This window comes from Diadema setosum, chromosome 13 (genome assembly GCF_964275005.1).
Source record: "Diadema setosum chromosome 13, eeDiaSeto1, whole genome shotgun sequence".
NCBI classification, from domain to species: domain Eukaryota; kingdom Metazoa; phylum Echinodermata; class Echinoidea; order Diadematoida; family Diadematidae; genus Diadema; species Diadema setosum.
In genome coordinates, this window is record NC_092697.1 from 1,775,388 (window position 1) to 1,802,080 (window position 26,693).

Here is a 26,693-nt window from a genome sequence, read left to right on the forward strand (position 1 = left end):
TGACATTTTGCAGTGTCCACTTCTACTGCCTATATCATAATAAGAAACTGTACAAATACAATATCAGACACCTGTCCTAGTTTTAAACAGACTTTCCTTCTCTTTTCCTAAATCAATGTAAATACAAGATGCAAGAGGGTTTTGCACATTTTTCACTTTCACGACAGAGCAGTGCACTGTGGTCACCATGGTAACGCAGTACAGCACTGCTACAACACCTTTGAATATGATATTCTTGAATAAAAAGAAAAAAAAGAAAATGTCCACGTCAGGATAACAAACGTGCCCGCATGAAACATGCACTGTATTGGTAGATGGGAATACGGTCTTGATGCAGATGTTTGTCTCATTAATTCAAAAGCAATGATTCCTTTACCACCACCATTACCACATCACAATGACTTCTCTGAAATCAATGGTCACTCATGCACATGTGATTGCATCGTGCATTAACTTTCCTTTTCCTGAACTACCAGTGGAAAGTGCCATTATATTGTGAAATTCGATCAGTATAGTGATTGACTTTGAAGAAGAAAGATTGACTTTGAAGACATTGAAGAAGAGGGATAATGCATCAATTTGAACGCTTACAACATTCTTAAAGGGACTGTACAGTACTGGTTGAGGTGGGGATTCATGTTTTGAACATTCTTAAGTGAGATAATGAGAAACCTCATATGAAATATGAAAGAGCATGTAATTTTAGGAAGGATTCAACGTTTATTTGATGAAAATTGGTTTTCAAATGGCTGAGATATCCAAAACTTTATTAGGATCTCTTTGTTTCACCTTGTTTTTGGATATCTCAGCCATTTCAAAACCAATTTTCATCAAATAAACTTTTGATAACCCTTAGAATTGCATGCTCTTTGACATCTCATAGAGTGGTTTCTGAATATCTCGCAAAACATTAAAAGCTAAATCCTCACCTCGACCAGAACTGTACACACCCTTTAAGGGTGATTCCAGTTTGATAGGCCCTTACTGATCTGTTCTATTGTCCTAGATGCCCACAATACATATTCACCTATACGGCTACTAGTGAAACAGCCATGACGAAAATAAACGACTGAGAACCCCGTCATACGCACCAAAATACCTCAATATAAAGCAATATCAAGCCCATTCCTTTCCTGCCTGTCTATAATTCCATTATTGGGTCAAACAATAACAACCTGAAATTTCAAAGAGATGAGCAAGATGCCATACACCTGGCCTAGAGTTAATTAATTCAGTTGCCATTCCTGCTCGAGTTGAGTTATGTAAATTATTTTCCGACCTGTCCTGTGACCCTGTAACAGGAACAAACGTAGAGAAAAAGGAAAGAGGAAACGAATGGTGGCAAGCGGGACACTGTAACAAGGGGCAATTTACAACATTACGTGTGACAAAATTAATGAAGCAAATCCAACCTCCAAACTGCAATACAAAACAAGGGAAATAGAGTAGCTGTATTCAGCGGGTTGCGTATACTTGATGAAATAATACGATAAATGACATCGGAGTGAAGCTGCTGAACTGCCGGGGGAAAAAAAAAAAAAAAAGAAAAGGAAAAAGTGTGGGACTCGAACTTCTCGCCTTACGGTATGGCATTATGAACACGTAGCATGCTAACCCATTATGCCACACGGCTCTCCCGAAGATCGTGTGCAAAACTTAAATCTATATACTATCGCGACGGTGATTGACTGTGATGGCGCTATTTTACATCCCACAACTGGCCGCGTTGAATCATGGTTGAATCGACCAATATACAGTTGCAAAGATAAATCGGGAATCATTTTGTCCAGATTCCATTCTCATTTTCATTGATCGACAACGAAAGTGATGTATAAAAGTGACTTGAAGTAATATTGAAAAACATTCGTGAAGTCCAATTCTTTGTACAGTCCCACATAATTCAGATGAAATTGTTTCTGTCATGCAACCAAGTGAAAAAATCAAGCGTGTGTCGGCGTGTGCAAGTCAGTTGATTAGACATGATATGTAAATGCATATTTACCAATAGGTCTTTATATTGCAAAAACAAAACAACAACAACAGAAATCAAACATGGCGATAAGGTTTTTTGAGAGTCACCTTCACTTTAACATTTGTATTTTCAAGTCGAAGTTTCCAGTCGAAGCAATGTGGTCTCCAACACAGAACAAAGGGATATTGTCTTTGTGTGTGTGTGTGTGTGTGTGTGTGTATGTGCGTATAGGTGTGTTAACATGTGAACGTGATTTCTACATGGACAAAGGTGTAATACTCCATTGAAGGAAAAAAAAAATAAAAGATATAAATATTTTGTTTCGTGCTCTTATGGGGTTCGAACCCGCACGTGTGCTACCTCAGGCCTCGAATTAACCGACGGCCACCGACGGCCATGGCCGTCGGTGCCCCTCTCGTTGGCCGGTATGCCTTTTTTTCCTTGATCAAAGTTACGGCCAAAAAAAATGTGCCCTTTTTCTTGTGTCCGTGGTGCCCTTTTAGAATGAAAGTTATTATTTATGACGTAAAATATGCCCTTTCTCAAAGTCTACACTTTAATAAGCTTGAACAACTTTCCTGATCTCAAATATCATACCTTCAGTTCACTCGCGTCCCAATATATCTGATTCAAACTCAAAGTATCTTTCTGAGATACGAGACGACGTGTAGAAGTCTACGTACCTGTACGCCCGACCGGCTTTTACCGTCCCGACTGCCTCCGCAGCGCAGCGGCCATAGAGTTACTAGCTAGGCAGCGGCGGGCCGGAGCAAGTGGTCGCAAGCCATGCTAAAAAATGCCAGGCCTGTATATATATAGCATAACTAATACTAAACAGTGTATACCTTCCATTCATGTGGCACGAGATACCTCTATAACAACATAAAGCCTGTCTACAACTCCGATGGTCGAGCAAGAACAACCTGAAATTTCGAAGAGATGAGCGAGACGCTATACACCTGGCCTAGATTTAATTAATTCAGTTTTCATTCCAAATACTCAAGTTGGATTATGTTAATAGAAACATTCACATCTGCAGTATAACTTAAAGAAAGGTAGAGGAAAGTGAAAAGAAAAAAAGAGGTGGGAAGAGGAAAACTGCACAACTGCAATTTATATCCTTGCGTGATACATGTGAAGGAAATGTTTTAGATGTTATAGCATAGTTTAAGCATAAACTGACAAATAGAAAGACAATGTCGCATTTAAAAACCATCAATTTAATGTCAGAGAAGAAACTAAACTTACAAATAAAATGCAGTAAACCGTAGCGTAAATCGCTGGTCTACCACTCTGCCTAGGAACATCAACACACACACACACACAAATGTTAAGGGAAAGAAACAACTTTAGATATAACCAAAAGGAAAAGAAAAAGAAAAGAAAATGTTCGCGTCAGGATAACAAACGTGTCCGCAAGAACGTGCATGGTATTGATGGTTGTCTCATTGATTTAAAAGCAATGATTCCTTTACCACCACCACCATTACCACGCAACAATGACGTCTCTGAAATCAATGGCAGCACTCATGCACATGTGATTTCATCGTGCATTAACTTCCCTTTTTCCTAAACTACCAGTCGAATGTGCCATATTATAATATTGTGTATTTCGATCAGTAGTGATTGACTTTAAAAAAGAAATATAATGTATCAAATTGAATGCTTACCTCATTACTCAGGGTGATTCCAGTTTGATACTGATCTGTTCTACTGCCCCAGATGCCAACAATACATAATTATCACCTTTGGCTACTAATGAAACAGCCATGACGAAAATAAAAGACACAGAATCCCGTTATATTTACCACACTTGGCATATTGTGGCACGAAATACCTCATAATGAAGCACTATAAAGCCCCTTCCTTTCCTACCTGTCTACAACTCCATTATTTGGACAAACAATGACAACCTGGAATTTCGAAAAGATGAGCGCGACGCCATACACCTGGACTATATAATGTTAATCAATTCAGTTCCGATTCCTGCTAGGTATGTAAACGTCCACATTCCTACCTATCCTGTTACAGAGTAGTGCAGTACAGTATGTGTGTCTTTACAAGACAGTGAGATTTATACCTGAACGAAATATGGTGCTATATTGGGACTACTTACTGACCCATTCTAAGGGCTCTGCTGCTTGAGTACATTATGTTCAGCTAAATGAATTGTAATTTGAGTGTAGAAACACTGTAACCTCCAATACAACACAAGGGAACTTGTGTGTTTGTGTTCGGGGGGGGGGGGGGGGGGTGTGCGTATACTTGATGAAATAGTTAAATAAATGACATCGGAGTGAAGCCGAACTGCCTAAGAAAAAAAAATACAGAAAGCTCTAACAGCTACAAGCCTGTGAAATTTTCCAGCAGTAAAAGGAATGAAGCGTCCAATACAAAACAAAGGCAAATACAGAGAGCGTGTATTTGTTTACATGACAGTGTGATTTGTACCTAGACGAAAGTGACATTACCTCAATTAAAACAAGGAAAGAGGCATCGTTTCTAACCACGTAACTAGACGGTAAGTCTTCTCGAACCAAGAGTGTGAAACGTATATTTATAAGCTTCTACGTGAAAGATGAATCATGACGATCACCCGTGACCGACACATCTTCAAAGGGAACAGTTAGAAGTGGAAATCCTCGTGCCAAGCATATTGTCTCAGCAATTCCAAAGCAATGACACCCTTACATTTAGGCATACCATAATTTCCCCTGAAATCAATGGTATTAATCATGTACAATTGCTTGCCTTGTGCATAAACTTTGCTTTACAAACTTTCAGTGAAGTACGTGTCGTATGATAATTCTGTAACTCCATTAGCAGTGATGGACTACATAAATAAAGATATATCAAATTGAATGCTTAGCGCGTATAACTAAGGGGGATTTTAGCCTGATGCTCTGTTCTTCACTGCTCATATGCCAACAACACTCATCACCTACGGCTACATATAGAGAAACAGCCATGACGAAAATAAAAGTTTTTTTCTTTTCTTTGGCAGATCGACACACAACCCCTTCAAACACACTATAATTGACATGGAGGGACATGAAAACGGTCATTACTAGTACTAAACAGTGATGCCTTCCACTCATGTGGCACAAGATGCCTCTATAGCAACATAAAACCTGTCTGCAACTCCGTTATTGGGTCAAACAATAACAACCTGGAATTTCAAAGAGATGAGCGAGACGCCATACACCTGGACTAGAGTTAATCAATTCAGCTCCCATTCCTGCCAGTTATCTAAACGTACATGTTCCTACCTATCCTGTTACAATATAACAATAACCAATGAAGAGAAAAGGAAAGAGAAAACAAAAGGTGGCAAGCGGGACACTGTAACAAGGGGCAATTTACAACATTAAGGGTGACAAAATTAATGAAGCAAACCCAATCTCCGAACTCCAATACAAAACAAGGGAAATAGAGCAGCCGTGTTCACGGTTTACGTATACTTGATGACATAATACGATAAATGACATCGGAGTGAAGCTGAACTGCCGGAAAAAAGAAAGAAAAAGAAAGAACGGAAAAAGTACTGTGGGAGTCAAACTTATCTCGCCTTCCTGTATGGTGTTGTGAACACCCAGCTCGCTAAGCGATTATGCCACATGGCTGTCCTGAAGATCGTGTGCGAAACTTAAATCTATACACTATTGTGACTGTGTTGACTGTGATGGCGCTATTCAACTTCCCACAAGTGGCCACGTGGATTCGATCACTATACAGTTGCGAAGAAAAATCGGGAATTGTTCCGTACAGATTGCATTCTCATTTTCAGTTTTAAACTACAAAATTGACAACCTGATGAGGAGATTTGAAAATAAGAAGTGCATGTGCAACTTATTGTCTCAGCTACAATATACTTAAGTCTCAGAGGAAATGGAGCAAAATCAGCTGAGATAAAGATGCTTAAATGTTATCAAGTCAATGCATGGTTTAAAAAAAATTACCTCCCATAGACACAACACGTGAACTTGTCTGATTTTGAGTCTTTACATTTAATCACAATTTCAAGTACGATGACGTCATCAAATATCACAAGCATGACATGGACTTGAAAGGCAAATGTTCAAAGTACAACGTATCTGAATTTGGGATAATATTGAGCTTAAACAACAGAGATACGAGCAAATGAATGTCAGAAACAGTACCTCAAAAAAGTTAATTCCACTTTTTGACTTTTTGTCCCCGCCGAACTAGTTCGAGCAGGGGACTATGAAACGGGCTCTGTACGTGTGTGTGTCCGTGTGTCCGTCTGTCCGTCTGTCTGTGCGTCCGTGTGTGATCAAAATGTTCAATTTGCTACTTCTCTGTCATTTATGAGCCAATTTTGATTCTGTTTGCTTTATATGATACCACTACATGGGAGCTTTGAAACTTCTACACAGAATTTCACTTGTGACCTTTGACCTTGACCTTTGAGTTATATTGTACATTTTGCTTTAAAATGCTACTCCTTCGCCAATTCTAACCCGATTTCGATTCCGTTTGCTTTATGTGATGGCACTAGGTGAGGGCTTCAAAACTGCTTCACAGAATTTTGACCTGTGACTGCTTTGACCTTTGACCTTGATTTTTGACCTATATTGTACATTGGCTACAAAATGCTACTCCGCCATTTCTAACCCGATTTCGATTCCGTTTGCTTTATGTGATGGCACTAGGTGAGGGCTTCAAAACTTCTACACATAATTTTGACCTTTGACTTCTTTGACCTTTGACCTTGATTTTTTACCTGCATTGTACATTTTGCTACAAAATGCTACTCCTTTGCCATTTCTAACCCAATTTCACTTCCATTTGCTTTATGTGATGGCACTAGGTGAGGGCTTCAGAACTTCTACACAGAATTTTAACCCTTGACTTCTTTGACCTTTGACCTTGATTTTTGACCTATATTGTACATTGGCTACAAAATGCTACTCCATTGCCATTTCTAACCCAATTTCGATTCCGTTTTCTTTATATGATCGCACTAGGTGAGGGCTTCAAAACTTCTACACAGAATTTTGACCTTTGACTTCTTTGACTTTTGACCTTGATTGTACATTGGCTACAAATTATGCTACTCCTTTGCCATTTCTAACCCGATTTTGATTCCGTTTGCTTTTTGTGATGGCACTAGGTGAGGGCTTCAAAACTTCTACACAGAATTTTGACCTTTGACTTCTTTGACCTTTGACCTTGATTTTTTACCTGCATTGTACATTTTGCTACAAAATGCTACTCCTTTGCCATTTCTAACCCAATTTCACTTCCGTTTGCTTTATGTGATGGCACTAGGTGAGGGCTTCAGAACTGCTACACAGAATTTTAACCCTTGACTTGTTTGACCTTTGACCTTGATTTTTGACCTATATTGTACATTGGCTACAAAATGCTACTCCTTTGCCATTTCTAACCCAATTTCGATTCCGTTTGCTTTTTGTGATGGCACTATGTGAGGGCTTCAAAACTTCTACACAGAATTTTGACCTTTGACTTCTTTGACCTTTGACCTTGATTTTTTACCGATATTGTACTTTTTGCTACTAAATGCTTCTTTCGGCGGGGACATATTTTACTCACCGCGTAATTTCTACTTTTCCTTGTTTGATTTCAGATGACGATATGATGATGTCATAATGTATTTATGGAAATATTGATACTTGAAACGTTATTTCCAATTCATATGCTTTTGTAATATGCAATAAAAACATAGGGGACAGACGCGTATGTATGAAATTGTTTGAAACGCTTAAAATTGTCTGAAACTTCGAGATTTCCCATTGGGAAGTTGTTTTGAGCCTTTTAAAATTTTGACGCGCGCATACGCGCGCGTAATGATGACCTGGGTAATTAGCATCAAAAAGTAAGATCAAGCGTGACGTGAACTTTATGTCCAACGAAAGTGATACAGAAATGACATTTAGTTATGAAGTTATGATCGATCATGTGACAAGGTCCGAAAATCACAAAATGGCGCCTAGATGACGTCATAGACATGTTACTGTCATGAAAACCTTATTGTGGCTAGATATTGTCATGAGACATGTTGACTGAAAATGTCATGTCATTCCGTAATGTCATTGTTGAGATATTGACGACACAAAATGTGGCAGAAAGAAAGAAGAATAAAAAAAAAGAGAAATTTTGACAATCACAATAGGTGATACGCTGATAGCGTATCACCTAACAAAGTGATCGTAATAGTGTGGGTCCCACACGTATTAGAATCGCTCTGTTTTGGATATCTCAGCCATTTCAAAACCAATTTTCATCAAATAAACGTTGAATTCCTCATGGAATTACATGCTCTTTCATATTTCATAAGAAGTTTCTCATTATCTCACCACAAAATGTTAGAAACCTGAAATTAGGTCTCAACCAAAACTATACGATCCCTTTAACTCTTTATGTGTCATGTTGGAAACCCCCTGTGTGCCACATTATTTATGTTATATATATGATTAATATATATAAATATGTATGTGTATGTATACATGTGTATTCTGTTACTTGTGTTTGTCTAATTTTTATGGAACTTATACAGACTCTATATAATTTAAAGAAATGAATTTGAACATTATGAAGCATCTCATTCTACTGTGTGATGTGTGATTAAACATCTTGGATGCAGATGCGCCAAAGAAAGCTAGAAATCTGACGTGTGCCAGCAGCAACATAGATGACTACCACTGTACCTGGGTACCGGTGGAGACTGGCATCGAAACCAACCACACCTTTTTGTACAAGAAGTTCCGAGGCTCACGGTATGTTGTAGGCTAGTGGAGAAATGTATACATTTATGTATAGAAGAGCCTTTTTAGATCACCTGAGGTGTAGGCTCGAGTGAGCTATTGCGATCACTCTTCGTCCGTCGTGTCGTGCGTAAACTATTTACATTTTCATCTTCTTCTTGAGAACCCCTTGACCGATTTTCACCAAACTTGGCTAGTAGCATCCCCAGGGGGATAGAATCTCAATTTGTTCAAGTGAGTACCGTACCCCACGTGGGGGCCCCCAAAGGGTCCCAAACCCCCCAAAATTAAGGAATCTTAAAAAATCTTCTTCTCTAGAACCAGAGGTGATTGAGCTAAGTTAATACTATGAGTTAGTACATTAATGACTGTAGTTTTAAGTTTGTTCAAGGCGGAATCAGAGATGCCCCCCTTGGGACCCAGGGGAGGGGGATGGGGAGGGGTCCTAATGGGGGCCAAATTGTACATTTCCATCTTTTTCTTGAAAATGCCGTGATACTTTCATTAAACTTGGCAGGTAGCATCCCTAGTATAAGGGGACAGAATTGCATTCCTGTCAAATTGGCACCATATTGCCCCACCTGAAGGGTCCCAGGGGGCTTATATTTGGGCCTGAATTGTAAATTTTCATCTTTATCTTGAAAACCCCACAATGAATTTTTCACCAAACTTGGCAGGTTAGCATCCCTAGGGGGATAGAATCTCAATTCCATCAAATAGGCACCATGCCCCACCTGGGGGCCCCCAGGAGGCCCCACCCACCTCCAGTAAAGAATCTTTAAAGATTTTCTCTAGAACCAGAAGTGATTGAGCTAAGTTAATGCAATGAGTCAGTATATCGATGACTGCTGTCTCAAGTTTGTTCATGGCAGATTCAGGGGTGCCTCCCCACCCCCCCCCCCCCCCCTTGGGACCCAAGGGAGTGGGGTGGGATGGGTCCAAATGGTGATGTAAATTGTACATGTTCGTCATCGTTGAAAACCCTTTGATGAATATTCACTAAACTTGACAGTTAGGTAGCATGCCAGGGGGTTAAGATCTCAATTTGTTCAACAGGGCACCATGCATGCTCCCCTTGGGGGACCGGAGGGGGCCTAATTCCCCCCCCCCCCCCACACACACACACACATAAAGGAATATTTACAATTCTTCTCTACAACCAGAAGTGATGAAGCAAAGTTACCTTAAGTTTGTAGTGTATTGATGACTATAGTTTCAAGTTTGTTCATTTCAGATCCAGGGCTGCATGGGCTGCACCATGCTTTCCTTGGGGGTCCTATAGGGGGTCCAAACCTCCTAAATTAATAAATATTCAATAATATTCTTCTCTAGAATCAAAAGCGATAGGGCTTCAAGTCTTTTTTTTTTTTTCAAACTGCATAATCCAACATTCTATAAAGTACAGTGTACTTGGCAGGTATTTTTACCAGTGTGATGGAATATGCAAGAATGGACCCCACCACAAGTTTCTCAAAAATGCATGGAAGGTGAACTTGCAATACTCAGGTGAGCGCGAGACCCCCAGGTCTCTTGTTTGTCTGTGGCAAGCTGTCTTGTGTGCCAAACCATGCCCAATTCCCTCCTTGTATGTTGGTGGACATGGTTGAAATGAATTAAAGAATGATAGTCATAAAGATGACAGTCATCATACTTAGGAGTTCAAAGTTCACTGGAATTCAGTTAGAATTGACAGTTTTTAGCCCATTAAAATTGTATCTACAGCTAGGAAAGTTCAGTGGTAATCTGAAGATAAGTATGTGATATACAAGGTAAGAATCATATTACAAGGTATGTGTAGCGGGCACTTATACGAGCTTGCATTTTGCTTTTCACTGTTATCTATTGTTTTGGCATGCTAGCTGTAATTGTGAATATGATACATTGGATAACCTTTGACCTTTGATTGGTTGCAGGGATTTCACATGGGAGAAATGTCCCAATGAGGACCCGGAACCAAACAAGTGCACACTCACCAGAGCGAATGATCACTCGGGGAGTTACCAGAATGTGAAAGTCGGATCTGTTAACAGTCTGGGAGAGGTCGAGACTGGTGAATTGTCCTTCAATCCAGACATGGAAAGTACGTACTTGGTTTGCATTCCTTTATTTCAGACATCTATCTCTACCAACTCCAGCTCATTTCTGCCACTTTGTATGTGAATCAGTTTATTGCAGGTGTAATATCTTCTTTGCTGTTGATGGAGGCACTAAAGTCTGCAGGTTTTACTCCCGTATGAAAAAAAAAATAAACACCAACAACACAAACATGTCTAGATCAAAACATGTTTCATGCACATGGGAATATGTTTTACAAAGTTTGAGAGTAAACCTAAAGTGAAAACATAGTTTTGGTAAGGTTTTAGAACCTGTCTTGCACCATTTCATATTTACTTGTTAATATATCGAAAGAGTCTACCAAGAAACTTACCTGGCTGACGCGATTTGCGGATGATGAGTTGTTTCTGAGTATTTTGAGATTTGAAAAAAAAAGTCGGTATATAGACTTTTATTCCAGAAGGATCCAAGTTAACTCGGTCTCAGGGACAACTCGGCCCTTTTTCAGATGATTCATATGCAGTTCGTGATCGCCATATTCTATACATACATGTAGGCACACATTCATTTTGTAGGCTTGCCAAAGAGGTTCTTTGATGCGAGCGTTGTATCAAATCGGCCTATAACCGTGACCAGCCAGAAAATGAAGTGCTCCCATATAGTACAACATCGTACAATCCAGAGGGACAACTCGGCCCCACCATCAAAGTGAGGCCAAGTTGTCCCCGAGTCCGAGTTAGCCTGACCCCAATCAGGAAAGTTCTGAGGTGCAAACATTTTTGGTTAATATTTTGCTTTTTTGTCGTTACCCAATGAATATCTTGCTATTACAGCGTTATTTCTTTATAACACTGCACACATTTCATAGGTATACGTGTACGTTTTGGAGCGAAATATGACAATTTTCCGTGCAGGCATGCCAAAACTAACTGCTTTGCCTTTAAACAACCTAGCTGTCTCTAAATGTGTCTGTCAAGTCTAGTTCGGCCATGTCTGGCCTGTACAGGTCTTCTCGGAGGTGACGATGGGAAGAGGACTTATAAAAAAATATATATACTGATCTTCTGATTGCAATTTGGATCGCAATTCTTCATTGGGTGTCCAAACTATGCACAAAATGCTCACTCCTTTTTGAATAATGCACTCTTCTTGTGAAGCAGTAAAAAACATTGACTGTTTCTTCAGGCGCGCCGGAAGCAGTTTTGGATTGGGGGGGCAAACATTGGAGGGGGCTCACGATAGACCATACATATGTTACACAATATACACATACACGCACACACACACATTATATATATATATATATATATATATATATATATGTATATATATATATATATATATATACATATATATGTGTGTGTGTGTATGTAAAGTGGCGTACGATGGCGGGCGAAACATTGGGGGTGGGCACCTTGTGGAAAAGTAATTTTGACGGTGTGTATGCATGTCATGTGCGTGTGTGCGTGCGCAATAATGGTACTACAATACATTACGGAATGTGATACATTCAAGAACGCAGTCATTGACCAACATTGTAAGTTTTCCTTACATGGATTATGGAATGACGGTGTGAAACGACAAATTATATACTGTCAGCAACATCAGGAGAATTGCATAACAATAAAATGCGAACGAGCGGAGCGAGAGAGCTTGAATTTTTTGACATTTTACAGTCCCAAAACTGCCGTTTGTATAGCTATATCTTTCGCTTTGGAAATTAAGGGGGGGGGGGCATCGGGCGCAACTGCTGGCAATTACTGGCAGCAACATTAGGAGAATGGCATAACCATTCAATGCGAGCGAGCGAAGCGAGCGAGCTTGAAAATTTTGACATTCTACAGTCCCCAAACTGGCGTTTGTAGCTATATCTTTCGCTTTGGAAATTAATGGGGGCGCATCGGGCGCAACTGCTGGCAATCACTGGCAGCAACTTTAGGAGAATGGCATAACCATTCAATGCGAGCGAGCGAGCGAAGCGAGCGAGCTTGAAAATTTTGACATTCTACAGCCTCGAAACTGGAGTTTGTAGCTATATCTTTCGCTTTGGAAATTAATGGGGGCGCATCGGGCGCAACTGCTGGCAATTACTGGCTGCAACATTAGGAGAATGGCATAACCATTCAATGCGAGCGAGCGAAGCGAGCGAGCTTGAAAATTTTGACATTCTACAGCCCCGAAACTGGCGTTTGTAGCTATATCTTTCGCTTTGGAAATTAATGGGGGCGTATCGGGCGCAACTGCTGGCAATTACTGGCTGCAACATTAGGAGAATGGCATAATGATTCAATGCGAGCAAGCGAAGCGAGTGAGCTTGAAAATTTTGACATTCTACAGTCCAAAAACTGCCGTTGGAAATTAGGGAAATTAAGGGGGAGGCGCACCGGGCTCAACTGCTGGCAATTACTTGCTGCAACGTTAGGAAAATGGCATAACGAATAAATTTGACGATTAATTTTGACATTTTACAGTCCCCAAACTGCCATTTGTAGCTATATATATATATATATATTTAGCTTTGGAAATTAAGGGGGGGGGGCGGCCCAGGCGCAACTGCTGGCAATTACTGGCAGCAACATTAGGAGAATGGCATAGCGATTGAATGTGAGCGAGCGGAGCGAGGGAGCTTGGAAATTTTGACATTTTACAGTCCAAAAACTGCCATTTGTAGCTATGTTTTTTCGCGTTTATTCATTTATATACATATCTATCTTATTCTATCTATTTTTATTTATTTGTTTATTTATTTATGTATTTTTTTTTTTTGGGGGGGGGGGCAAAAATGCGTTTTGCCCCCCCACTTTTTGGATTGGGGGGGGCGGCTGCCCCCCCTGCCCCCCCACTTCCGGCGCCTATGTCTAAAGGGGATCCATCTCTGCATGCATAGCTCATTGTTATTTCATCCTTGCATGCGTCACAGACACTGCTGTAAAGATTGATAGTTTTGTAAGATTGATTTTTCATGCTGAGTATTTGCGCATTCTTGCATTTGCAAGATGTAGAACCTCCTAGGGAGAGAGAAGAGAGAGAGAGAGAGAGAGAGGGAAAGAGGAAAAAGAAAACGACTTGATAGTAAGAGGCAAAGAGAAGGGAAAAAAAATAGAATGAGGTAATTACAGTTGTATTATAGGTTTTCCCACCCAATTTCATCAAATTTGCATTCGATTTCACGATGCTGTCATTCAAGTTCAAGTGAATTTGAATGATCACCGAGATCGACATTGAAAAAGGTAACTAGTCCATTCAATTTAATTTCATCAGAATGCAATTTCATGAGTTTCTCACACAAGGGTGTAAAAAGGGCATTCAAATTGAAAATGCAAGTGCAAGCATTCAAATTTGTATCAGCACCGCCGTGGAGAGCATTAAGGAATTCAATTTCACGATAAGGCAAACAACTACAAAGTATGGGCAGTCTTTTTCATTGTTGCTTTTATTCCTTGTAGTTACTCAGTTGTTTGAATATGCAAACCTAATACACCTTGAAATGTGATTTTTGACTCATACTAGCTAATAACTGACGTATAACCCTATTTCAAACACATACATTTACGCTTTATTCATACATGATTTAAGCCACTGCTACGTTACAGAGTATGCGTGAACATCTCAAATACGGACAGAATTAGTGGATGAAGCATGACCTGGACAACCAGCAAAACTGGTGATATATATAACCCTTTGGTGAAATAGATCCAGCTACAGCTGATCCGATTGCAGCAACTGGACACAGGAACAAAGGAATGGAATCAAAATGGATCAATATGTATTGGACATACAGGACCCCTAAGATATTCCGGGATATGGCTATTTCCTAAATGTTACATCCAGACTGTTAGGGATGAATTGAAAGTGACAGAAAGGTGGACAGGAAAGTAATACATTGAATCCATACAATTAAGATAATTAAATGAGGCTTTGAAATAGATGAAATTGTATCATCCAATCGTATGGCAGTGAAAAAAAAAGGCCCGTAGAAGTTGTGTATGTTGATTGAATTCGAAAGTTCAAAGTTGTGTTCATATAAATGAAATAGAAACTGGTATTTGGCACAAATTTGAATGTCTATCCAGCTGGTGCAAAATTAAATGTCAACTTTGAGTCGTTAGATTGAATGAATTTCTCTCTAAATTGAATGAAATAAAATCTAAAAGGGATAACATGAAATGAAATTGAATACTCAAAGAATTAAAATGAACCGTGAGAGGAGAGCAGTGATAAAAATCGCTTGAATTTGAACGCCTTTTCATTAATTCGAATGCAGATCTGATGAAATTTGGCGGTAAAACCTATTTTATGATAGAAATGTATGTTTTAGAATCAAATATTTCATATTTCAATTCATTTGTGTATTAATGTATTTTTTGGTCAATCTGTTCATGATTATGTAACTGTAATTGTCAAGTGTGTTTTTTATTATGTAAGATGTATTTACATGTTATTCTGTATTGTCCTCTGTCTTTGCCTTGTGTCTCCTGTTTAATCCAGCAGGCAGCCTAGGCCTTTCATGTTACATTGTTTATATAATAAAGAATGTTGAACAACAGTTATTATTATTATTGTTATCACTACTCATTTAACTACTACTACTACTATTATAGCGGTTCCCAACGAGCCAACTAATCTGACACTGAGTGCGGAGGGACCCACCTCTCTTCGTGCTGAGTGGGAGCTTCCCTCCGATTGGTATGAGCGCATCGGAGGTTTGATTGAGTACCGCGTAAGGTACAGGGCTGCCTCGCAGAACAGCAACTGGAACAACGCGCCATGTTCTGTAAGTTTGCACCACTTTTCACTGTTCTCCATGTTTCCACACACTTCCAAACCCTGTATTTTTCCACAATACACCCCCCCCCCCCCCCCCCGCATTATTCGTAAAGGGAAGTTTCAGTTGAGTTGGGGCTTGAGTTTTCCAATATTTTTTTATGATGATATTTGAGGTAATTAGAAACATTTTATGATACATGAAAGAGCATATAATTCTAGGAGGAATTTAAAGTTTATTTGATGATAATCGGTTGTGAAATGGCAGAGATATCCAAAACAAAGTGATTCTCATAAAAAGTGGGACCCACCTTTTATTGGAATTGCCGTGTTTTACTTTGTTTTTGGATATCTCAGCCATTTCAAAACTGATTTTCATGAAATAAACTTTGAATTTCTTTTGAATTGAATGCTCTTTAACATTTCATAAAGTGGTTCCTAAGTGTCTTGCAAAAAGTTAAAAGCTGAATCCTCATCTAAACCAATACTATACCATCCCTTTAAGCAGTGGCAGTACAGGCATGATATTCTGTAGATTTAAATCTGACTTCAGATTTTTTATTTCTCAAGTCTCTACACATTTTGCTATTTGCATGAATCAAATTCGCCTGAAAATTTTGATTTCCAATTTTTTTAAAGAAACCTCAATATCATCCCTACAATTATTATTTGAAATTCTCTTTAATTTTTATTTATTGTGAATGCCAGAAGCAGCTTGTGGTGTTTCACATGGGGTCTATGTCAAATGTTAATTATCTGTCTGTCTTCTAAAAGAGTATGTACGAGATAATTGCCAAAATATTTTTGAATGTCAAGCAGCCAAAGTATATGCTTTAAATGCTCAAAATAGTATTATGATAGCAATGATAATAATAAAAGTAATTATCTGTTTTAGCCATGTAGTGGTATAGTACATGTAGTAGAATTATTATCATTGCTGTGATTGTATCAGCAGTGAAAATAAATATATCATAATGATAGTGACAATAAGTGCAAAAGTGATGATGATGAGCGTATGTAAAATATGTTAAAATGTAAAGATTTCCATTCATATGGCATTTCACTTCACATTCTTTCACTGAGAAAAAGAGTATGCCTTTTTCTTCTCTGGGATTTCAGCATAAGCCCCTAGAATCTCACCTCTTACACTTTGTTTCTTATTTATATGTTCATTTATATGCAGCCAGTATCCAGTCCGTTGTGCAGTATAGCTGGCCTCAACCCCCACACCATGTATGACGTTCAGGTGTCGGCAAAGTTGCTTTTCAACACTGTATGGGGAGACTGGTGTGATTGGGAAACTGGGAGAACGGCAGAGAGTGGTAATGTTTATTATACCCCCATACACCCACACATAGTGTGTACCGTATGTCCCACCCCCCCCCCCCAAAAAAAAAAAAATAAATAAATAAATAAATAAATAAAAAAAAAAAAAAAAAAATTACAACTCGGTACCCTCCGCAACAATAACTTTAAGAATAGTGAATCGATCCAGACACAATTTCAGGGTATGAAACTATAACTCATTGCCCACATCTTGCAGAAAACCTCATTAAATTTGCTTCATTGGTCAAGGAGAAATGAGGATTTTTGTAGAGCATTTCAGGAATCCCTCCCCTCCAAGTTCTGTCTATTGTGTTTACATTAATATGCAGTTCCAAGAGCATCCAAGTGCTTCTCTTGGAAGAATCAGACTCCTGATATGCTTTACAACAATCCACATTTCTCTGTGACCGCTTAACCAAATTAAATGGGGTTTTCTGCAAAATAGAGCTAAGATGTTATATTTTAAGACCCTGAAGTAGCATTTACACGGTTTAATCATATTGGGTGTTATCAATGCAAAAATTCGATTGTAATTTTTTGGGGAGGACATACTGTATGGGGGTATCACTCTGAGGTCGGGTGGTCGGTTGGATGGCTAGTTGTTTGGTTAATTGTCCGTTGCAAACTCTTGTGGCTCAAACTTCTCTGTCATTATACCCCCGCCAAACGAAGTTTGAAGGGGGTATATAGGAATCAGCGGACGGTCAGGCGGTCGGGCGGGCGGTCGGGCGGTCGGTCGGGCGGTCGGTCCGTTGCAAATATTGCGTCGCGAACTACTTCCTCAGTTTTCAACCGATTCCCATAAAACTTGGCACAGATGTGTGCCTTGGGTTGTAGATGTGCAAGACGTATTTTTTGACAGTACCCAAAAGTACGTTGCCATGGTAACGGCATATTATGGGCAAAAATGGGTACAAATCTTGCGTCGCGAACTCCTCCCACAGTTTTTGATCAATTTTTATGAAATTAGGTACAGATGTTCATCTGAATATGTTAATGTGCAAGACACATATTTCCGCAGTGGCAAAAAGTGCGTTGCCATGGTAACGGCATGTTATTGGTAAAATATAGGGCAAAATGCTTCATGGCAAAACTGCTTCATCAGTGTTTTTCCAATTCTCATGGAATTCATATTGAATGTTTGTCTTAGGATATAGGTCAGCATGACACATTTCTTGACAGTGACAAATAGTATGTTGCCATGGTAACAGCTCACATATTATGAGCCAAAATGATGGAAAATTTTGTGTTGCAAACTTCTTCCTCAGTTTTTTGCCCAATTTCCATGAAACTTGGTACAGATGTGTGCCTTTGGTTGTAGATGTGCAAGACGCATTTTTTGACAGTACCCGAAAGTACGTTGCCATGGTAACGGCATATAAATGGCAGAAGATCAAGGAAAGATCTTGCGGATTGAACTACTTCCTTTGTATTCGACTGAAGCTCATGAAATGTGGCACACACATTGGTCTTGGTGGGAAGATGTGCAAGACATATTTTTTGGACGTGTCGGAAGCTGCGTTGCCATGGTAACGGCATATTAATGGCGGAAGATCAAGGAAAGATCTTGTGGATTGAACTACTTCCTCAGTTTTTGACAAAAGCTTATGAAATGTGGCACACACAATAGTCTTGGTGGGAAGATGTGCAAGACATATTTTTCGGACGTGTCGGAAGCTGCGTTGCCATGGTAACGGCATTTAAATGGCAGAAGATCAAGGAAAGATCATTTCTTGGGTAAGACTGTCGTCACGGGGCGGGGGTATTAATCACCTTCAGTGATATTTCTAGTTTTTTTTAGCAACTGACCTAAAATTTGGCATATGTGACCGTTATCATAGGTAGATATGCAACACACCTTTTTAGTCTGTATGGAGTAATGTGTTACCATGGTAACTGCAAATTTTAATGACATCATGCAAAATGTTGTGGATCCAACTACTCTCACAGCTTAAAAGTAACAAGTAAAATTCGTAATAAAATTTGGCACATGCAATGAATGTTTTATGTGTAAATGTGCAAATAACACCATTTTCATGAGTGTTAAGAAATTTGTTGCCATGGCAACAGTGGTTTTATACAGGTGATACAAAAATATGTGGATTGACCTACATTTGTAACTCCCTCAGTTTTTGAGCAATTGACCCAAATTTGGCATGTGTGACTGACTGCTAATAGGTTAATGTGAAAAACCCTTCTTTTTGTCAGGATCACATTATGTGTTGCCATGGCAATGGCAAATTTTCATTAAAAGAAAATCACTAAATGTGGATTGAACTTCTTTCAGTTTTAAAGCAATTCAGCTGAAATTTGGCACACACATGATGCTATCAATGTAATGTGTCATTGTGCAAGACACCTTTTTCTTTTATAAATGTTAAATCAGTTGCCATGGGAATAGATGAATACAAATCATACAAAAATATGCCAATATTGTCATAACTCCCGTAGGTTTTGAGCATTTGACAATGGAAATTTGATACATGTGACCACACTACATTATGTAGCTGTGCAAACTTCATCTATTGTCATTGTCGAACAATGTGATGCCATATAGTAACAGAATTTTTTTTAATGAAAATCATACAAAATTATTGTATATTTGGCTTATTCCCTCATTTCATAAACATTTGGTCTGAAATTTGGCACATATGTGACGGGTATAGTTTGTAACTGCGCAAACGTCATCTCTTTTCATATTTGAACAATGTGTTGCCATGGTAACAACATTTTTTTGAAAATCGTACAAGAATTTTCTTAGATTTTGCTAATTCCCTCTTTTTTTCAAATTTAACTTAAGATTTGGTACATGTGATCGCTATAGCATGTAGATGTGCAGATTTTATATTTTGACATCGTCGGACATTGTGTTGCCATGGTAACAACATACATGTATTTTAATGAAAATCAAGCAAATTTGCCTGTGGCGATTTAGTTATTGGCACATTTGACCAATATAAATTTCAGATGTGCAAAACACATCTTTTAGGAATGCTGATCAGTGTGTTGCCATGGTAACAACATTTTGTTCAGTATATAAAAGCATACAAAAATATGGTGGATTGAGATAACTCCCTCAGTTTTTGAGCATTTGGCTTGAAATTTGGCACAGGTAATCAGTATAGCATGTATAGGAACTGGTGTACAAACTTTATCCTTTATCAACAACTTGTTGCCATGGTTACAGTATTTTTTTTTTGTATGAAAATTATGCGATGATATTGTGATTCTAGCTAACTCCCTCAGTTTTTTTAACATTTGACTGGAAATTCGGCATATGTGACCACTATCATATGAATTCATGCAACTTCATCTTATATCCCCATTGAAAAATATGTATGTGTTGCCATGGTAACAATATTGAAAATGAAAATCACACAGAAAAAAATTGTAAATTGTGCTACATGTAATATATAACTCCCCTAGGTTTTGAGCATTTGACATGAGATTTGGCACATATAACCACTGCTGTTTTATGATGTGCAAAACACATCTTTTGTCAGTGTTAAACAATGCGTTGCCATGATTGCATTTTTTTCAATAAAAAGCATGAAAAAATTGTGGATTCAGCTAACTCCCTGAATTTTTCAGTATTTGACTTGAAATTTGACACATGTGACTGCTTTACTATTCAGATATATGTAAACTTCATCTTTTGTCAATGTCGAATGTGTTGCCGTGGTAACAGCATTTTTTAAATTGAGAATTATACAAGTTACCAGGGGATTTTGGTCACTTCCTTAGCTTTTTAGCATCTGAGTTGAAATTTGGCACATATTTGGCGGGGGTCTGCACTCTGAGAGTGCAGACCCCCGCTAGTTCTAGTTTATGGATTCAAAAGATGTAAAATCTTTCATATTGCCAGTATGGTAGACAAATGTTATATGATGTATCAGTTCATCAGAAGGAAAATTCTTCTCACTGTTGCATCACAAGCACCTTATTCCTACACTTCTTCCCTGCCTTTCTAGAGCCAAGCGGAAAAGTCCGAAACCTGGCAGTGAAGAAGCAATTCAACAGCTCTGAGGACAGCCTCTACCTGCGAAATGTTCTTATTTCCTGGAAGGTGAGGTGGTTATCAGCAGGGTGGGGGGGGGGGGGAGGGGTTGAGGTGATGGCTCAATTTTTAGCTAGTTCAAAAACCAATTTATTGTTTCAGAAAGCAACTAGAAAATGACTGTGCAATCTTTCCCATGCATTTGACATTTTGATAAAACATATAGTAAGATCTATAATTTGCCTTCCTTTCAACAAAACAATTCAAAATACAAATCATAGATATGATAACAATAATATGATTATTTGGGAAGACAGTGAAACCAAGGAGGTTTTATACATTGGAGTTCCAACTGGCTGTGATTAATCAAACAGTTGTCAGATTTCTGTTGATGTACAAAGGAATTCCACAGGTGCACTTGTGCCTTTGATGATCAATGTTCCTTGCCGCCATATTGCTCTGCATTCTGAAGATTAATTTTGAACGTTGTCATAATTTTGGCCATATTTTGCTTATCTATTTATTAAATGAAATGAAATTTAAATTAATGATAAAGCATGTAAAACAAAAGACATTTCCGTCCAGAAATTTGCGCAAAAGTGTAAATCTGAGCTGTATCATGCGAAAATGTTTAAAACTGTACCATCCTGGAAAGCTGGTTTTATCACTTTTCCGCTTAGTTTCCACAAATGAAACTAATATGGAATAATCTTCAAGTATAATTCTTTATTGATAGATATATCAGATTAGTGCCCGCATATGCCCAGTCGAGTAATTTTCATCTTCATTTCAGCATTTTTTGCTCAATTTCTATTCGCGCATCCTCATGTCTGTACCACCTACCTTTTATAAGAAGGGATAGCGAAAAGTAATTACCATCACAAAAAAATATCTTCCTTTGAAAGTGGCTAGTGATTATGCAATGAGACACGAGTCAATTGTCTTCCTATCTGCGCGGCAGATCCTGTTTTGCACGTGCTTCAAATATTTTTGAGCGGCGGCTTCGAACATCTAGCAAAGGAAATAAGATGCTTGTGACTCCATTCTCTAGAACCTCCTTGGTGAAACTTTAAAGAGTCAAATTTTTCTGGCCAATGTGCAATGTATCATTCTTGGACAACATGTACTGTACCAAAATGGTAATCTTCATCTTAATCTTAATCCTTACCTTTCCCAAGTCACTAAAGACTTAATCCATGTTTGCCCAATTTAGGAAAAACTATGCAAGCCCAGTGGCCTTAAAGGGTTGAAATGTGTTCAGTAGGAAAAACACATTTTTACTTGGTCCCAAGCAAAATTTGTCTATCAGTATGTTAGTTAACAATCCTATGCACTGTAGCAGAATTTATAGCATGGGTCAAGCCATTGTTAGGCTGCTGCAGTATATTTTTTACCTTTATGGTCAAATTGTAATATGCATTTTGTCTGTGGAAGCCAATATTTACATTAACCCATTGAGGATGGACTGATCTTGCTACAACACACATTTCCCATATTAGACACCTGCTTGAGAATATTCCGGACTCGTCCTCAACTGGTTAAGAAGTGGAATAATCGCAATTGGTACCGATCTGATGTACAGCATTAAGACCATTCAAAAATGTTATGAACTTTGTAACACATGATATATTTTTATACTTTATTTAGCTGTTATAGTATAATTGTGACAACAATTTCAGTAGTTATCATTTTGATTTGTATAGTATTTGTTCATTATCACTACCATCCTTATGAAAGAAATAAATGTCTGAAAAACTTCATCTATTATGTTCATTTCACACATTTGTCAACTTTCTTTGCTTTGTCCGATGCTATGTAATGTACAGCCTGTGAAGGAAGCTGAGCAGCGCGGTGTCATCTTGGGATATAAGGTGCGAGTTCCCCATCCAGATGGGTGCCAAGATAACAGGACAAGATTTGACACTGTCAACGTACCTCAAGTTTACATTGAGGGTGAGAGAAAATTTGTTTATATTTATTTCAGTCAATATGAATAATTAGTTTGTGATAGGACAAGGTCAGTGTTTCTTGTTTTAATCACCCTGATTCTCCTCAACAAAAAAAAAAAGGAATTTGAGAACAAAAACATGAAGAATAAAATTCTGATTTTTTTTTTTTTTTTAATGAAAAGTACATATGCCCTCAACTTATTACTGATGTATGTTTAACCCTAATAATCCCAGTGAGGGTATCTTTAGTCTTGTTATTACAAGGGGATGCCTGTGGGAAATGCATGTTATAGCAAAATCAGTCTGTCCTCAATGGGTTAACAAATCCCTTTGTGTGCTTTGAGTATCGATTGGCCAGTAAAAAACTGGGAAAAAAAGAAAAGAAAAACAACACTCATATTGTTGTACACACTGTCAGAAGTCCGTGGCAGAGAGAGGGTTAAATCATTTTATTTTTTCTCTTCCCCTGACAGCATCAAAATGCTGTCAGGAAAAGTGACAAATCATATTGAATGTTACTCTTTTAAAAAAGAATTATACCAAAAAAAAAAAATTGATAAGCATAGAACCGCCAAAGCTCAAAATTCTCACGTTTTAAACCTCACAGCTGATTAATTAACATGTATTTATTGCATGAAGATATGATTTGCATCAGGCCAGTGTAATTTTTATTGTGCACATTGGTTTCTGTGATAATTACCCTGTTGTACATTCATCTCTGAAGGGCTGGAGAGGTTCTGTGAATATGTGGTGGAAGTGCAAGCATACAACAGCCAGGGATTGGGCCCAGTGGAGTCGATGATTCTTAGCGACATGACATCAAGTAAGTGGTGGAGAGCGTCTGAACGGAAGCTCCTTCTTATGCCTTCCTGTATCCCTTTCTTCTTGGAGAGCTTTCCTCTTGGAGAACTTTCAAGGGCCTTCAAGTAAAGGGCCACTCTGCATTTAAAGGAAAAACCCATCCTGGTATTATTTTTGCTCAGTATGAAATCAGCAGAAAAATCAGAGATGTAGATCAGTTGGGGAGGGGGGGGGGGGGGGAGAAAATTACATGTTGTATGAACTTTTAAAATTTCTAGAGAAAGGCAAATTGGTATGAAACTCTGTGACTTTAGATGTTGAGCAGCTCTCCATTTGCTTGTAGAAATAAATTCACCAATTTTCCATGTTCTTCAGAGAAATATTTTCCTCAGATCTGTTCTTGGTATATGATAAGAGTGATAAGTTTTTGTTTGTTCTCAGTAGCATATAAGTTTTGTCTGTGTCCAAATATTTGAGAAAAACAAATATTGGTGTGGTTGTTTTGTGGGTTTTTTTTTTCTTTTGGCACCTCCAACTTTGTATGCATATCTACATAACAACCAGATAAAGAAACAAATGGTAGAAATTCATATATTCTGCACACTTTTGGAATTAGATTTTTGAAGTTATACCAGTTTGGGAGAAACAGGGGAACTTAAATTGTCGAAAGTGTTTCGTCAATTTTGAAATCAGTTATCACTGCTGCATTAAGAGACCTTGAAAATTATGTTGAACAGTTGAACAAAAACGGAACAATATTCCTGTTTCGCTGTCTATTCTACACATGGATTGGAACATAAAAGATATGTGAACAAAGTAATATAAATGGATATTGTCGTTACGGTTCACACAAAACAACTGAATTTGTCTCCTGCACATGGTCTATATATATCACTAGCTTGCATCAGCTCGTTAGTGTATTATGCGAAACCATACAACAATCAAATGGAAACCTCAGATTGATAAGAACATATCTACATTTGACACTAAGTATATAAATAGTGAATAACTAAAGTTGTCATTATCATTAGTAAATCAAAAGTTAATTCCTCCTTCCTCTACTTGTGGTAGACTTCCTCTACCACATACCCATGTCTCATGACAGACTGTCTTTAACAAAGTGAGAAAAGTATGGAATGCTTTACTGTATTGATTCCTTTTTTCTTTTTCCTTTTTTATTTTTTTGAGGAGCATGTAAAGTCATTAAAGTTAATGTTCTTATTGATTGGTCTCTGCTTTTGCTCATTTCTTTTTTTCTTTTTTTTCTGTAATGTTTGTGTACTATGCTTATTTCAGTCTAATCTTGGAGTGAAAATATAATTCATGTAAGGGTTTGAGAACCCGTCTTGCACCATTTCATGTTTGCTTGCAATATATCAAAAGAGGCTACCAAGAAACTAACCTGGCTGACACGATTTGCCAGGAAGATGAGTTGTTTTGGAGTTGAGATCAAAAGTAAAAGTTGATATACAGACTTTTATTCCAGAAGGATCCAGGTTCATCTCGGGCCCTATCTCAGACGATTTATATGCAGTTCATGATCGCCATATTCTATACATAGGCGCACATTCATACTGAATGCATGCAAAAGAGGTTCTTTGAAGCGCGTGTTGTATCTGCTCAGCCCATAACTGCGATTAGCCAGAACGCAATGTGCTCCCATAGCACAAGACTGTACAATCCAGAGGGACAACTCGGCCCCGTCGTCAAAGTGAGGCTGAGTTGTTCCCGAGTCCGAGTTAGCCTGACCCTGATCGAGTAAGTTCTGAGATGCGCATTTTCGTCGTTACCCAACGAATATCTTGTTATTACAGCGTTATTCTACACATTTGTCAGGCATACATATACATTTTGGAGCAAAATTCGACAATTTTGCAGGTATACCAGAACCCCCCCCCCCCCAACTGTAAACACAGTCCAAAGTCACTGGCTGGCACAGAAAGGGTTCAAACTAATGTGAAGGGTGAATAGTATAAGATCTACTGAAATGTTAACCTTTCTTCCCCCTCCAGCACCAGAGAGACCCACTGGAGTTGCAGCCAAGACACTATCACACCAGTCAATCTTAGTGAGCTGGGATGAGCCCACTGTGGTCCAGGGCTACATCACTGCATACACTGTCTACTGGACGAAGGCAACAGATCAAGACTTAATGGAGTAAGTCCTGAAGATTTGGTCCTCCCGGCTACAGTCCTGTACCATACTCATTCCCCAAACCATGCTATATAATTTTATCTTGTTTGACTTGATTGCTGCATTTTTCACAAAATAAGAACATTATTGTTACAAAGAAATTTTGTCTAGATAGTAAGATATTGAAGAATATTAAGTTTACAAGAAATCATACAATATGCATTTTACAATTATGCATAATTTTATGTTACTTGATTTGATTTCTATATTTTTCACAAAATAGATATAACATGACAAGGAAATCAAGTTACAATCATGTAAGCAAGTTACATGCGGCACTGGTACAAATTTCCTGACTGACTGGTTAGCATATCGAAGTACAATGTATTACACAAAAGGACTTTCGTAATAAGTTGGCAACTTCTACATTATTCCCATTTTCAGCCTGTGAACACTAATTTTCTGTGTATTTTTACAATATAGAAATAAATAGAATAAATGAATGAAGTAATTGAAAGAAAATATTACCAAATTACTCGGAATCTTGAATGATGAAATGAAAGAGACAGAATCCAGCTATCCTGTGTTTTTTTTTTTAATTCAGTTCAATTTGATATACTTTTTTAACCATCCATCAATGTAAAGTAATTCTTTATACAAAATATACATTTATCAATGCATATTATCATAAGTTAAATTGTCATATCACATATAAAAAATATACAAAATATATGTATATGTAATGTACAATGTAAATGACTAACTAATCAGATTTTGATTGACATCAGAAAAGGAAATTTAGGAAGATTTTTGAGAAATTCAGTTGTAGACTTTAGAGACAGTGACATCCTCACCGCATTCAATTTACATATTAAGTGTATAGATGCCAACTTTACTTTACCGTGAAAACATCTGAAATTTCAATACTTCCATGAATACCTTCCTTT

The 26,693-nt window shown here is 38.1% G+C and overlaps 1 protein-coding gene across 1 annotated transcript in view; it reads left to right on the plus strand.

The window, feature by feature from the left end:
* The window catches only part of LOC140237053 (protein sidekick homolog), a 61,654-nt gene that overhangs the window by 33,028 nt on the left and 1,933 nt on the right, over nt 1–26,693 (plus strand). The window contains 8 exon segments of the mRNA XM_072316993.1: nt 8,601–8,748; nt 10,635–10,801; nt 15,378–15,550; nt 16,724–16,862; nt 20,838–20,932; nt 22,690–22,816; nt 23,537–23,635; nt 25,626–25,770. Coding sequence (XP_072173094.1) covers nt 8,601–8,748; nt 10,635–10,801; nt 15,378–15,550; nt 16,724–16,862; nt 20,838–20,932; nt 22,690–22,816; nt 23,537–23,635; nt 25,626–25,770 — 1,093 coding nt within the window.